Source organism: Mus caroli, unplaced genomic scaffold, assembly GCF_978045245.1.
Source record: "Mus caroli unplaced genomic scaffold, Mus_caroli_1 scaffold_6, whole genome shotgun sequence".
Classification (NCBI taxonomy): Eukaryota; Metazoa; Chordata; class Mammalia; order Rodentia; family Muridae; genus Mus; species Mus caroli.
In genome coordinates, this window is record NW_028227261.1 from 100,937,829 (window position 1) to 100,953,201 (window position 15,373).

The window sequence follows — 15,373 nt, forward strand, 5'->3', positions numbered from 1 at the left end:
CCTTCAGAGAAATTCTATTAGGTTAGGTCCAGGAATTAAAGAAGCAAAATTTTAGCCTAGGTGTTCTGAAGGTATGGGACCAAATTTCTCAGAAAATTTATACTTGGCTATTGGTCCTATACAAAAGGCATCAACACCAAGTTGGTCTGTTTGCCTACAACTGACTACTTAAAATAGCATTATATATCCTGCTATTTTGCCTAGCTTAGATAAAAACATAAATCTGTGGGCAGATTTATTCTCATTCTCTCTCTGTCTCTCTTCCTCTCCCCTCCTTTGTCCTCCCTCAATACAGGGCCTTACACTGCAGCCCAGGATAGGCTGGTATTCAATAGGGAGCCCAAGCTGGCCTTGAGCACGTGGGAAGCTTCTGTCTCCGACTTCTGGTGCTTTGTACTGAATCCAGACCTCACACATGCTGGGAAATTAGTCCACCACTAACCCACATTTCATACAGAGCAGGCAGTTACATAAAACCAAGCATTCCAAAAATCTTTGGTTCTGCAAATCATTATATATAGTGATGCTTGCTGCCCAAAGCTAGACTACAGAAAGGCAAGTCCATATCAGACTAGGCACACAGTTTAAGAGTAATCTGACTGGGCTTAAAAGGAAACAGTGCAATGCGTTAGTACTAGAAGACAGCAACTTGGTCAACTAAATGAGAACCAGCTCTGCTTCAGGGGGAGGTAATGTGGCAATGACTCTGAATTCATAAATCACATAATTTGACCTGTAATGCTTAGATACAGTAAAAACTTTATATTTATTTACTCTGTGTGTGTGTGTGTGTGTGTGTGTGTGTGTGTGTGTGTGTGTTTGGTGGCCTCTTGCGCTGGAGAGGAGCTCTGAGCACATCAGAGCCTGCGTATTTGAGGACAGCAATTTGAGGTTCTCTCCTTCCCCTATATGGGTCCTGGGGATCAAACTCATGTCAGACTTGGTGACAGTGCTTTCACCTGCTAAGCCATCTCACCAGAGCCTCAGCTCCAATTTTATTTCTAAGCAATTCTGTTGTGCAATCTTCCAAGTTACAAAGGAACAGTGAATGAGGAAACGGCGCATCTCATGAGTACTTACTTAACCCTGGTCCTGAATGGGAGCACCTTATACATCTCATTTGATCCTTTAAACATTTCAAGAGTCAGAAACCACAGGTAATGTCTTCAGACAGAAGCTGTTTCCCCCCAACCCAATCAAGGTCAGAAGGCAGCCTGAGGATTCTGGAGAAGAAGGAATATCCCCCCTCAGCATTTCTGTCCCCACACGCCACTGAGACGCTGGAAACTCATCACGCACTGAGGTGTCCTGGAGGCTCCACGAAGACCTGATCTCAGCTACTCTTAGGGATGCCCGGTTTCAGTTACTATTATTTTACCTCAGTGGCCAAGGTCGGTAACTGTAGCCAAGAGAAGGCAGGGCAAGTCGTCCATGCTTAGGGAAGTAGCTGGCTGTCAGAAACTGACAAAGTGTCTGCTTCTCAGGGTCTCCCTGGGAATATCCTCGGTGACGTGAGAACAAGTTAATAGAAAAGGTATCTTCAAGCAAGCCAGGCAAATGGCACCAGAAAGTACTCACATTAGGAGAATAAAGTTAGCATATTCAGGGAGGGAAGAAAATTGATCTACAAAGGGTCAGGCAGGTAGTGGGCACCCCGGACCCAAGGTCTCAGGGCACTCATCAGAGTCCCAAGGTCAAGAAGCACTGGTTTCAGTATGACTGAATCATGGAGTCATTTTCAGAGGTAAACCTCACCTGCAAATTCTGGGAAATTTTCTCCAAGGTGGGGCAGAGCCTAAAAGCTAAAGGCAAACCAGGGGGAAGACAACTTTACCCATCCTCTATGGAGGGAAGAACCTCTGCACAGGACCAAGAGAGTTTGTATTCAGGACACTAGCAGACCTTGCCCTCCAATGAGAGAAGTACCTGGAGCAGGGATGGGTAAGATCTCCTGGCAGAAGGTGGGAGCTCTCAAGGAACCTGATGTAAACATACTTACTCCTTGATACTGAGTACAAGCAAATGACCCTCTCCAGATAGGGTGGGTTTGTCCTCAAGAACACTGTTATCTGGTTGTTGTTACTGGGTTTGTTTTGTTTTTGATTTTTGTTTTGTTTCTAGGTACATAAAAATATATAGGGTTGGCTATCTAAAACTTGGGTACATATTCTATGGACTTATTTTCTAGGAAAGAACTGATTATGATCTGTCATTTGGGTACAAGTTTGCTAATAATTACAGCAATCTGATGAGATGTGTATGGAGAGACAATATTCCTACAGAGAGGCTGTATCCTAACAGACTGCTGCTTATCATCCAACAAAGACAGTTTTCATGTTGAAGTTAAAATTTGGAAGTAGCTGGCTTCAAGTTACTTCCTCCATGTTTTTTTTTGTTTGTTTGTTTTGTTTTTTGTTGTTGTTGTTTGGTTTTTCGAGACAGGGTTTCTCTGTGTAGCTCTGGCTGTCCTGGAACTCACTTTGTAGACCAGGCTGGCCTCGAACTCAGAAATCCGCCTGCCTCTGCCTCCCGAGTGCTGGGATTAAAGGCGTGCACCACCACACCCAGCTCCAAGTTTTTTTTTTTTTTTCTTTCCTTCTTTTTATTTCTGCCAGCCCATTCCCTCAGTTATTCTCTTTCTGTTTTAGTGAGCACACATTCCAGGGGAGATCTGCAAGGCAGCCCTGAAGCCCATCCCTAAGCAGCAGGGAGCAGAGCCCCTCCCCTTCCAGGCCAGGAAGACAGGCATTCACTGTGCTATCCCTCACTGAGAGTGCACAGCTACCCCAACCTACTCATGGGTGTATTTTGAGAAGAAAAAGGAAATCAAGGGGTCCCACATGTGCAGTACTTGGCAGTAGGAAGTCCTTGCCCTCTTACACGCAGCAGAATGAAAAATCCCGAGATGGACACAGGCTTTAAAGACAGTGATCTGGAAAAAGGAATCGTTTCCAGGTTCATGTTAACTTTCCATTTTGGAAACTTGAAGTAATATTGGAATAGAAGAACAGTCATATCTTTATGCTAAATAAATTATTATGTAGGCCATAAATTAAACATGGAGCTATGGTTGATAAATAAATAAAGGGTATTTTTTAAAAATTCAGAGGTATGTCTATTAGTATTTAGTGTGAATATTAAAATTAAGGGCAGAAGAGTTATACATTCATAAAATATAAAAATATTCATGAATAACTTCCATTTTTAAATCTAAGAGTGATTGAAAATGAAATAAGGAAAGTAAGCTTTGAGATGTCACAACTTTCAGATAGCATGACTGGATGATTATCATCAAGTACTACTGCAGGTCAGTGAAAATATCCTGTGATGTCAGACACTCAAGCATCATCTAAGCATCCACTGTCCACTTCAAATATGAGAATAGTGTATGTCTTGACAAGAGCTGATATGGGCTTTCATCTTCCCTTATAGAACGCCCTGTGCTTGAAGCCAACTGTGTATCACACTGCTTATAAAATGAGTTTGCTACCATCTTTTCTCTGTGAGACAGAGTGTAATCCCTCACTGGAATATTAACTCATGCTCCACAACCTTAAAAGCAGCACTAACGCAGCAGCTGAAATCCTGAGGACAGGCAGGAATGAACTAGTCTTAACTAACATATCCTTTGTAAGCTTCATCCGATGAGCTCACTTTCCAGCATAAACATTAATTAACATTTTAAAAATCATGATGGAATACATCATATTGTGTACCAGCTCTTCAGAGGGTGAGTAAGTTTCCTTCAAAAGAAAATTGTAGTGCTTACCAACAGGACAAGAGAGGCTGGCATTTGCTCATTCACCAGCTCCTCGTATTTCACCTGGTGTATCAACTCCTCAGGAAATGCTGAATGGCAGAACTAATTAGATGGCCCATGACTCAGAAAACCTTTTCTGTCTTCTAACTTGTCATTTCTCTTCTTTGGCTCTCACATCAGGCAAAAAAAAAAAAAAAACCAGTAGTGCTTTAAACAGTTACCCGCCTTCTTTCTGGGAAATGTGCCACCTGAGCTTAGTGCTCTCAGTACAACTGAATAACCTCATCCCACTCCGAAATAGGCCAGATGCCATTGGGTTGCACATTCGGGGGTGAGCTCTTCCAGTCCCATGTCTTGACAGGAATCTTCCAGGTGTTACCATAGTTGGCTTCAATGTAGTCAACCGTTTCACAGGGAACATGCACTTTTATGTCTACAAACTCAGTCCAGCACAGTGTAAACTTGGGAAACAGATACCTGCAGCAAAGCATAGGCAAGCAGGGAGCATTAGACCAAGTAACTCAGCTGCTGTGCATCTTCAAACCTGCCTAGCATCCCTTCCGTCTTCCTGGATTAATGCTACCCCAGTCTTCTTCTAGTCTCTACCAATCTGAAGGAGAGTTAATCCCATCCATAAGCTCTGAAGATGAGAAAAATACCAACCAAACTATAAACTAAACCAAATCCAGGCTTGGTAGTAGCTGTTACAGTGACTGCTACAGAGATGGGAGCCCACCAAGATCAGACAATCAAAATCAGCTCTGGGATTGTGTTGGGAAACCTGGGGAAAGAGGTGTCATGGCAGAGTTTCCACAAGATGTAAGAAATGGTCACTTTCTTCTCTTGCATACTCTGGAGTCACAGGGGATATGGACTGAACCCAGTAGCATCCTCTAGGCTTCCCCTTGCTCTACAGACAATCACTCTACTTTCTATCTCCCTTTCCTCGTAGACTCTAAAGAACATCTCTAAACCTGTCTAATACCGAATAAAATGAACTCGCTTGCATCTGCTACAGAACTGTAAGAATTTGTAAGCTTATGAATTAACCAAAAATAGGCATGCCTATGACTGCGGCACTTAGAAGGGAGAGGCGTGAGGATCATAAGTTCAAGTCCAGCATTAGTCATGTAGTGACTTCTAGGGTAGCCTGGACTATATAAGACCCTGTCTCAAAACACAAAATATTTAAATAGGTACTTCAGATTAAGTATAAATTATACATGATATATTACAAAGGAAAACTAAAAGTAGTCGGTCTATTTAAAGTTACATAGGTCTATATTTTGTGTTAAGATTCTTAATGAGAATTTCTTTTTCTTCACAACTCAAAAAGAATTTTCAGTAATTAATCCTGAAATGGCAATAATAGGGAATTTAATATACTAGAAAGCTAAAGACAGAGTAGTGAACTGGAGAAAAGGTATCTGATTATCATGTTTAGCACTAAGTGAACCCCAAGAATGGATTCTGCTTTTGAATATCTCATCTCACCACTAAGTGAAATGAAGTCGTACTTGAAGGTTCATCTGAATAAATTCTAAAGAAAGCAGCAAGTGCCTGTGTAAAAGCCAATGGGCACTGGTGGTGAGCAGACAGCCCCACCCAGCTGGCCTCTCTGAGAAGATAGTCACATAAAGTCTCCTTGCTGAGAAAGAAACAAGATACTGCTTAGAAGCAACATCTGCTGGTCCCAATTTTACCCTGCACACTCATAGCCATGGAATTACTCATTTTGTCATGAGACAGAAGCATCTGTCATCAGCCTCCACCCTCTGCAATCACTTGCTGGTCAGCAGAATGTTCACCTGTCCCACACCATCAAGTTGACACAATGAACCTGAGGTGAGGCAGACATGATATCCCTTAGTAACAGCAGCCAGGAAGCATCTCTCTTAACTATTAGTTCTACAGTCTCATCATACAGCTGAGAGAGAAAGACAACAGCTTTAGGACAGACGTAGTAGAAGACTGCAGATTACACATACAATGCCTGGGACAGTGAAGAATCTAAGAGCAAACCCAGAACATGTAAAATACAGACACACCATGAAAATTACACAAAAACAATCCAACTCTAGTGTTAGCTTTTGTTCCTAAACCTGCCCCTCCCCCAACCCCCAGCTGCCAAATCCCCTAAACCCTCTGTGATTCTTGTTTCTCTGCTCTGTCTATTCAACCAAAGAATATCTTAGCATCCTAGAATAGAGAGGTAAACAACCCATAAAACATTTTAACTAATTATGAAGTCAGGACACGGACAGGAGAAGGGCAGGAAGTCACACAGAACAGCACACGCCATGTACTTTGCCTGGGTCACCAGTAAATACTGATTGATACTAAATCTCTCAGTGTTACCTTAGATTTAAAAGCTATGATTAAGTCTGGCAGAGCAGTCTGTACTTTAAAGCCTTAGGATGGGATCCACAATGGGAACAGGTTTAAATTTAGACTACGGCACTCTAACTTAGGCTACACAGTTAGGAGATCTTGCTACCACAGAAACTGCCCCATCTGTTCCTAACTTGAACCACTTTGTGCTGCTTCTTCCTAAAATGGCAGTTAGAACAGTTGCTGGATTGGAGAGTGAGTGAGAGGAGGATAGGTTTATTTTCCTCCAAAATTCCTTGAAACCAATAAAGTCACTTTGTGGTAGTTAAGAATAATTTTGTCAATGTAATTGTACTATGTATGGACATAATTGCTAAATGAGAAGAAAGCGTTTCCGGCAGCCCAGATCACTGTATTCACTGGTGCTCATTAAGGAGGCTAAGTGAGACAGACCCATCAACTACAACTGCACTTGACCTTTCCACATGGATGTCTGCGGTAAATGCTGCACTTGCAAGAGCACAGCCAAACTCCCTCCCCCCAGAACTTCTTTCAAGGCAATACAAACGGTTTATTAACATTAGCATCTTATGTAGTCATTATCGCTCAATTTATCTGTTATTCCAGTGCCTAAACACCAGTGTTCCACTTAATAGGAGTCAACGAACACTGCTTCTCCTGACTGTAATGGAAAGGCTTCTGAAGTCTCACCATTAAATGTGGTACTCACTTTCGTTATCTTCCGTTCATCAAGTCAAGGACACCTCAAAGCCCTTTTAATTCAAATTTTCTTAAAAGATTTTTGCTTACAGGATTTTTTCAATGACATCAATTCAGTCACCAGCCTGCCCTCCAACCCCTTGTGGCAGGGCTGGGGATGGGATACCAGGCCTTCTGCACAGGGAAGTGTTCCCTTCAATCCTTTATGGTAAAGAATCACACTAACCTGCGTGTGCACTAGGAAACTGTTCTTTTAGCATGTTTCCACCTGGGCTCACATTCTTACATCTTGTCCCCGTTGCTGTCCTGCTTGATCTAAGGTCTCCCGCAGTATTTTTTCCTTGTTAGCACAACACAGACACCGAGAAGTGTAAAGGGAAGACATCTTGGGTTTGGGGAGTAAATATTATCTCTACTTACCCCACTCCCACACCTTGATCAATTGTGCTAAATGGATGCTATACAAAATTTAAAATTAATTTTTAAACAAACCAACAGGTGGAATTGGCCTTTTACACTGCTTACTGCTTTATTTTTTTGTTTTGTTTTCTGGCTTGCTTCCTTTACTTTCCTCTGGCAGACTTCATTGATCATCTATCCTGATCTTCACGTGATCCTTAAGTTGTATAAGTATTTAAAAAATGTTTATCTTTACATGAATATGTCTGTTTGGGTGTATATGTGTGTGTATGTGTGTGTGTGTGTGTGTGTATTCCCAGAACCTAGGAGGGGCCAGGTCTCCTGAAGTTCAAGTTGTAGGTGGCTGTGAGCCACCCACCTGGGTGCTGGGAAGTGACCTCCTGCCCTCCTCTAGGATCGCAGTAAGTGCTCTTAGCCACTAGGCATCTCTCCAGACCCAAGGGTTACAAGTAGTTTTTTTCAAGGCTATAAATTTACATTTACTCTTTTATATTGTTTCGGTAATATTGTGCAAAATATCTTGTATTTTCTACTATAATTTATCTTTTCACTCATTTTAACAGAGAATATTTAAAAGTTGCCACAGATTTAAAAAGTATTTTTAAATTACTAACTTCTTTTTAATTCCATTATGGTCACAATAAATAATTACATTTTTCTCTTCTGTAATTCATTCATGTGGAAAAAATTATACTCACACACCAATGGAGAGTTTCATTAATGTTTGTAACATGTATAATACATGAGTAGCTTCCCTCTGGATTCTTGTCTTTTTCCTTCTGTGAGTGTGTGTGCACGTGTGAGTGTGTGCAGCACATGCACGCTTGTCTGTAGTTATCAGGAATCTTCCTCCCTGTCACTCCTGCATCCTTTTGAGGCAGGTCTCTTGATTAAACCCAGAGCTCACAATGGAGCTAGGTCCTTTCTAGCTTCTCTGCTCTGGGGAGTCCTTCCTATTTCTGCTGTTCCTTCCAAGGCTGGATTATAGGTTGCCCAGCATGCCCACAGCATTCCCACGGGTTCTGGGGATCTGAGCTCTGCCTGCTCTGCTGGCTTGCATGGTAAATGCCTTCATCACTGTGCCACCTCCCCAGCCCCACTTCTGGCTTCTTCACTATGTCTCTGAGTACAGATCTGGGAGGCCTCAACCTTCTCAGCCTTCCTCAGTATTTGTAAATGTTACTTCTGTCTTGCCCTGAATGTGACTTTTAATTGTTGATCACTAAAACTTGATCATTATTATTCTAGCTTTTATATGACTATGGAACATCATTTGCTGCCCTGTATTATTGATAAGGCATACCTGGTACTCTTTTGTTGCATCTCAAGCTTTCACTCCTCCTGCCTTAGCCTTCTAAGTGTTCAGACCATACTATTACAATTAGTTACTATTCCTTTTTGTTTCATATTTAATTTCCTATTAATATGTATTAATCATATGTGGCCTCCCTTCCCCCCAGCCTGGAACCTGCCTGCTCAAGGGTGGAGCTACCGGCTCATTTGTCCTGCCACGCCCACTGCTGGAACCTGCCTTTGCTGCCTGGAGGCACACACGTGTTCGTCCTGCTACTGGACCCTGAGTTACTTGGCGGGAAGTTGGGTTCCCTCCCCCTTCCTTTATAACTGAGTGTCTGGAATTAGTAAAATTGAGCCTTGATCAGAACTTGTTGTCCTGGCTCCATTCTTTTCTTCCGCCCCGTCTAGATTCCTCTCTTTTCAGCCTGAACTGCCATTCTCAGTTGAACCGTTCGTGTTGTGGACTGCGGGCAGGCCGCAACAGTTGGCGCCAGAACTGGGACCTGAAGAATGGCAGAGGGATGCTAAGAGAAACGACTGCTGTGTGGAGCTCCACAAGAAAGGAAAGGATCTTCTTATCGGAGGAGCATCGGAGCAACGGACAGGTACACATGCTAGCGCTAGCCTAAAAAATTTCAGTTTTGTAAAGTGTTGCTGAGGATGCGGTAGGATACGAATCAAGTTTGAACCAGTGCTGACCCAACACTGTTTCTGCTTGGGGTCAGTAGTTCGTTAATCCGAACTAGATACGGAGACAGGCGGTGTGCCACAGCTTTTTAGAAAGCTGCTTAGGTGGAAGAAGGAAGGGTTCAAAGTCAGAAATTTTTTAGATAAGATAGATAGCTGTTGTCCATGGTTCAAAGAAGAAGAAACAATAGATTGTGGAACCTGGGAGAAAGTTGGTGAGGCCCTGAAGCGAGTTAGAGTTTGAGATTAAGCTTCAGAGGCTGAGTCTCTTAAGATATTTCTAGTTTAGATAATGATTAATGTGGTTCCTATCCTAAATAGTAAAATAAGATATAAAGCAATGCCTCTTTATTAAAGCGTTAAAGCTTGCTTTAATAGGTATTCATAGGTATTAATTGATATCCAAACTTCGTAATATGATAGTAATGCTTCTAATATTAACAGTGATAAATTGTTTTAAACATAGGTTTTGCTTTCCCAAAGTTGTAGATATTATCCTAACCTTGCACAAAAACTTAAAAATTATGGTTAAAACTGCCATTGTTCCATTGACTGCAGCTTGCAGTTTGATTGCAAATTTAAGATTGATGCTCAGATTAAAAAGTATTTTACCTTTGAGTCAATACAGGGCTCTGGGCAGCCCCAGAGCGGCTTGTGGCCTTTTCTTTTGTTTTGCAAACAATGCCTAAAAAAGTTTTTCCCTGTGTTCAAGAAAATTTCTTTTTAACAGTGTTACAGATCTATTCAAATGTTTAAAATAATGCTTAAATTCAAAGATTTTTGCTTCTAGTAAACTGGTAATCACTAGAAAATTTTGCCCCTACGTATGGCTAATATAGCTTTACATTATGTAAGAAAAATGTTTATTGTTTCTGCTTCTTTACAAGAAGCCAAAAGTTTTAATCTTTCAGTATATATTGTTTCCTAAGTGGAAAGTATTTTATTAACTAATGCTTCTCAAGGGAAGTTTACCTTAAATCCTTGCTTGTCATTTTTCCAGTTTAGACTAACTTCTAACCTTTTAACTTTATGGCAATAGTACATCAGAGACTGTATATTCAAACTTAGTAAAATTAGTCATTTAATAAAGTCATAATGATTTTTCACTCTTCTTCAGTGTGACCAGCCATTCTAACTCAATCTTAAACTGGTCTAATATTCAGTTCAATTATTAGAGATTCCTATATTCTAAATTACCTAGCAAAGTTAATTCAGAGCATATCCCCCAAGGTCACCAAAGGCTCATCTTGCCTTTACCTTATTTGTCCTAAACTTTTTGCAAACTGACATTAAAGGTCAGTCTGCAGCGGAACGCCACTGGCACCCAGTTACTTCTAATTCTTATGCATTAGTAAAATGGAAGGACGCCCTGACTAATAAATGAAAGGGTCCAGATCCAGTTCTAATCTGGGGAAGAGGCTCGGTTTGTGTTTTTTCACGAGATGAAGATGAAACACAGTGGCTACCAGAGAGATTAATTCGTCAGGTAAACACAGATTCTGTCTCTTCTCGTAAGTATCATTCTAAAGACTAAAATTCCTCTTGTGCTGGGAGTGGAAGCTCTCAGAAAAACTGTTTTCCTCTGAGCCAATTCCCCTACATGAGGCCGGAGATTAACTTTAGCTTTACAATTTGCATCTAAATAAAGTACCTTGACTTCTCCGAACAGAAAATTTACATTGCTACACTCTCATTGTTTAGAATTCTTCCTTCTCTCAAGCAGGTCAATCTACATTCTCCGGTTCTCCGCCCCTACGAGCAAACAGGTGGTACTGCTAATCTCCCTTCCAAAGACATCCCAGCATGTGGCTTTTCAGTCTAAGATAAGATCTAGATTTACCAGGAGAGCTAGGGAAGTAGAAATTTCATATATATTTACAGAGATTGGTTCTTATTTTGATAGAGATAGGCTTAGTCCCTTAGCTGGCCTCTGGCTTTTCACCCTTGCTGTTACTGCAAGGTGTCCTTAGTTCCTCAGGCTACTGGGAATAACAGAGATGAAAAGGAAAGACTTTCAGCTCCTATTTTAACCAAAATTAATGGTGTTAATACTGACATAATTCTTATCTTGGCCTTGCTAAATCTGAGGTTGACAAGTCTCATATAGAGACCTCGCAATAACTCAGAATTGCGCTACTGATTCATAATCATATGAATACAGTATGGGTACCGCTTGGCGCAGGAGATTACTGCGGAGGGAAGGTCCAGCTTGACCGTTTCTGAGTTCCCTGTGCAACACACCTGATTTGAAAGAGGTTGGTATCTGACTCCAGCTAAAAACCAAAAATACTTAAGGCTCTGCCTCCCCTCCCCAAAAGATACCAAGAGCCACAGATGTGAGTTGTTACAATGCTCACGGGAGGAATCAGGTCAATGTCCACCCAAGTCAAGGTTAAAGGCCCACTCATCTATGGATGAAAAGAATCATTTGATCACCTCTGTTAAGCATTGCCTATTTAAACTTAATTAATAGGGGGGAGAGAGGTTGGAGACCTTGCTGTCGTAAGGGCAAGCCCTTCACTGCCTCCCACCCAAAAAATAAAAAAGCCAATTGGCCTTGTACTAGGAGCCAGCCAGTCTTACCCCCCTTCTCTCCCTGTTCCCCTGCCTGTCACCCAAAATTGCAGAGGATTATCAGCTCAGTGTTATTCTAAAATCGTTTAGTTAAACTCAGCCAGGGTTCCAACGCCCTACTTAAAATGCAAACAGGTAGCTACCTATTCAGCACTAATTAGCATTATAAAGTCAGAGCCTACAGCCCAGCGCTGCTATTCAGTCAGTGCTTTAAAGACAGTCTTAGCCAGATACAGTTTACCATTAGAAAAGTTAGGGAATCCCACGGAAACAGGTTTTTTCTTTAGCCCTAGGAACTCAGGCAGAATTATTGAACATAGATAATTTTTCTGCCTCAGGCCACCCCCTTTTTTTTTTATTTTTGTTTTGTTATCTAATGGGGGGAAATGTGGTCTCCCTTCCCCCCAGCCTGGAACCTGCCTGCTCAAGGGTGGAGCTACCGGCTCATTCGTCCTGCCACGCCCACTGCTGGAACCTGCCTTTGCTGCCTGGAGGCACACACGTGTTCGTCCTGCTACTGGACCCTGAGTTACTTGGTGGGAAGTTGGGTTCCCTCCCCCTTCCTTTATAACTGAGTGTCTGGAATTAGTAAAATTGAGCCTTGATCAGAACTTGTTGTCCTGGCTCCATTCTTTTCTTCCGCCCCGTCTAGATTCCTCTCTTTTCAGCCTGAACTGTCATTCTCAGTTGAACCGTTCGTGTTGTGGACTGCGGGCAGGCCGCAACAATCATATATAATAATGAGACTCATTATGACATCTTTATACTTTCCACTCTCAAATCTGTATATGTTTAACAATCCTGCTCTTATACATTCATCCAAGAATTAGACTCAACTCTTGAAAAACCAAAGTCACAGCATGCTGGTGAGTATTTCTTTTTAAAAACTGTTAGGTGGTTGGTGGTGGTGCACATCTTTAATCCCAATGTGATGGGCACAGGCAGGCGGATTTTATGAGTTTGAAGCAGCCTGGTCTACAGAGTGAGTTCCAGGACAGCCAGTGTTAAACAGTGAGACCATGTCTTGAAAAAAACTAAAAAACAAAATAGTCTCTTCCACTAAACATTTCATAATCCTACCACAAGTGATACCATGTGGATGGAAGGAGTCATAGAGGAATTGATATACTCTCCAGGACATAGGCTGAAATAGTGTCTGAGCTCTTATGTCTCATTCTCTACTCCTAAATAAACACACACACACGAGAAAAAGAAGTGAAGGCAGCAGAGGAAGAAATATAATTTATATTATTAATGCGTAGACAAAAATTAAGATTCTAGTTATAATTATTTTCTGTCAGATAATTTTTGAAGAATTTCTCTTTAGATGTAATAAAATTAGATAGAGAGGTTAAAGTTAGGAGTTCAAATTTCACACCAGATTCAAAAGGATTTTTAAAATCATAGTCTATTACCTAATTTGTCTAATCAGATGCCAAGGTTTTCATGCAATTAGGTCTTCCTTGGTCAACTTCACTGCCCCGGCCCATACAGTGCTACTTCTCAATGTGTAATCTTAGACTATTTTGTCTTAGCATTCGTTTTCAAAATTATAAAGTATTTTTGTATTTTTAACCTAACTTAATGCTTTGAGGTGTAATCTTACAGGATGAAATGCATTTATTTTAAGTGATTAAAACAAAACAAAACAAAACAAAACAGCTGGGCGGTGGTGGCACACGCCTTTAATCCCAGCACTTGGGAGGCAAAGGCAGGCAGATTTCTGAGTTCCAGGCTAGCCTGGTCCACAAAGTGAGTTCCAGGACAGCCAGGGCTACACAGAGAAACCCTGTCTCGAAAAACCAAAAAACCAAACCAAACCAAACCAAACCAAACCAGTGAGTGGTGGCTGGTGGTAAAAGGCACTTGCTGCCACCCCTGACGACCTGAGTTCAATCCTATACGGAAGAGAACTTGCATGGAAGCGTTTTGATTCTAGATGGAGCCTGGGGCACTCCTGAGCTTGTGGCTAGTCCTCCGACTCAGCCTACTGGGCGCTGGAATTCCATATGCATACCACTATGCTCAGCAGACAATTCAAATAAATGAAAATGGACAGTTTAAGTCCCCCTCCCATCTGGCTTCCTTCACTCTGCATGTTTTGAAGATTCATCCATGTTAGTATATCTGGTAACTCATTCCCCTTCAGTACTCAGTAGTATTCCATTGTGTGAATACACAGTGAATGCATCTGCTCACCAGAAGGTGAACAGTTGGACGTCTGGGTAGCATGGTCAAAACCAAACCATTCTGCTTATCTGAATAAAACTGTTGACACCTGTACATAAGTCTTGTAATGGAAATGTCTCTTTAGATACTGCCAAGTTAGTATCTTACAGAATTATGTTTAACAAAATATATGTTTGAAAAAATTACAACTTTTACTTCGCATAGATGTTTTGAAGTACAATTTTCTCCTTACAATAAAAGCAAAGCTCACTTTAGAAGAAACCGCCTCTTCAGTTTCTCCCTCAATCCTCCTCTTACACCTGCTCCCCCCTCCCTCCCTGTCTGGAGATTCAATTACGGAGACCCAGGATATAATCGGCATATTACAAAATACAAAGATATAAATAGAGCAGGAGATGGGATCACTTGGGAAAAGTCAACGCTTTAAATATCCTCATGTAAAGAAATTACTCAAGTCTGCCTTTTAGCTTTGTGGCTGTATGTCCTGCAGACAGATGTGTTTCTTGAGAGCTGGAACTATAGGAGCACAGCATCAGCCTTGGGCTGGGAGTCCATGAAGGACAGCTCCGAAGCTAACTCCATAACACAGCGAGAAGCACAATGACCCAGCTTTACTCTTTCACCTCTCCTGCTCACCACACAGCAGAGAGCTGATTCAGAGTCGAGCGGCACCTAGGTCTCACTCAGCCTGAGAGTTATCAAGACTGACTTTATCTGTAATTTAGGGCAGACAGGTTTGCAAAGGACTCTAAAACACTCAGCATAAAGAACTTGTGTGCGGCTTGGGGGAGATCTATGACAACTCGGAGGGAGGGAAGATCATGTCGACAGGGTACCAACTTTACAGAGAAAGCAAGTTAATGCCGTTGACTGGGAAGAGCCACGACAATGATGGGTGGCAATCTGGAATCACTGGTGGCATTCTTAAACTCCTGGATTAAAATCAAGGATCAAAAGCCAAGGAGTCTAAACGTAATGTGGCACACTGGATGGGCTCTTGGAACAGAAAGAGAATACTAACAAAAAATTAATATGAATAAAGTCTGGAGGTTAAACTTGATCTTTACGTTGTTACATAAAAAACAGTGTCTAAAAGACGACCAAAAAATACCTTCATTACCTCAAACAGGAAACTATTGTGTAAAAAGGGCACCAAAGGCTCTGAACATAAAGATTGATAAACAGGATTACATTGAAACTAAGGACTTTCAGTGAGTAAACTCCTATTGAGCGGGAAAAGAAGAAAGGACATACTGGAAGGAGATGCTTTTAATACATAGAGCTATGGTTAGCAAGAAGAGAACTGACGTCTCAGAGGAAAACCACTAAGTAGCTAATAAGTTCCCCACAAAACAGAGCTAGTCAATAAATACAAAAAAAGTGGGAATTAAATCT

At 41.5% G+C, this 15,373-nt stretch overlaps 1 protein-coding gene across 3 annotated transcripts in view; it reads right to left on the minus strand.

Moving 5' to 3' along the window:
- Positions 1-2,574: 2,574 nt before the first annotated feature.
- The window catches only part of Fktn (fukutin), a 53,616-nt gene continuing 40,817 nt past the window's right edge, over positions 2,575-15,373 (minus strand). For all 3 annotated transcript variants that reach the window (XM_021160504.3, XM_021160503.3, XM_085839287.1), the window contains exon 10: positions 2,575-4,237. In XM_021160504.3, coding sequence (XP_021016163.1) covers positions 4,024-4,237 — 214 coding nt within the window. In that variant the 3' untranslated portion in view covers positions 2,575-4,023. The remainder of the gene's footprint in view (positions 4,238-15,373) is intronic.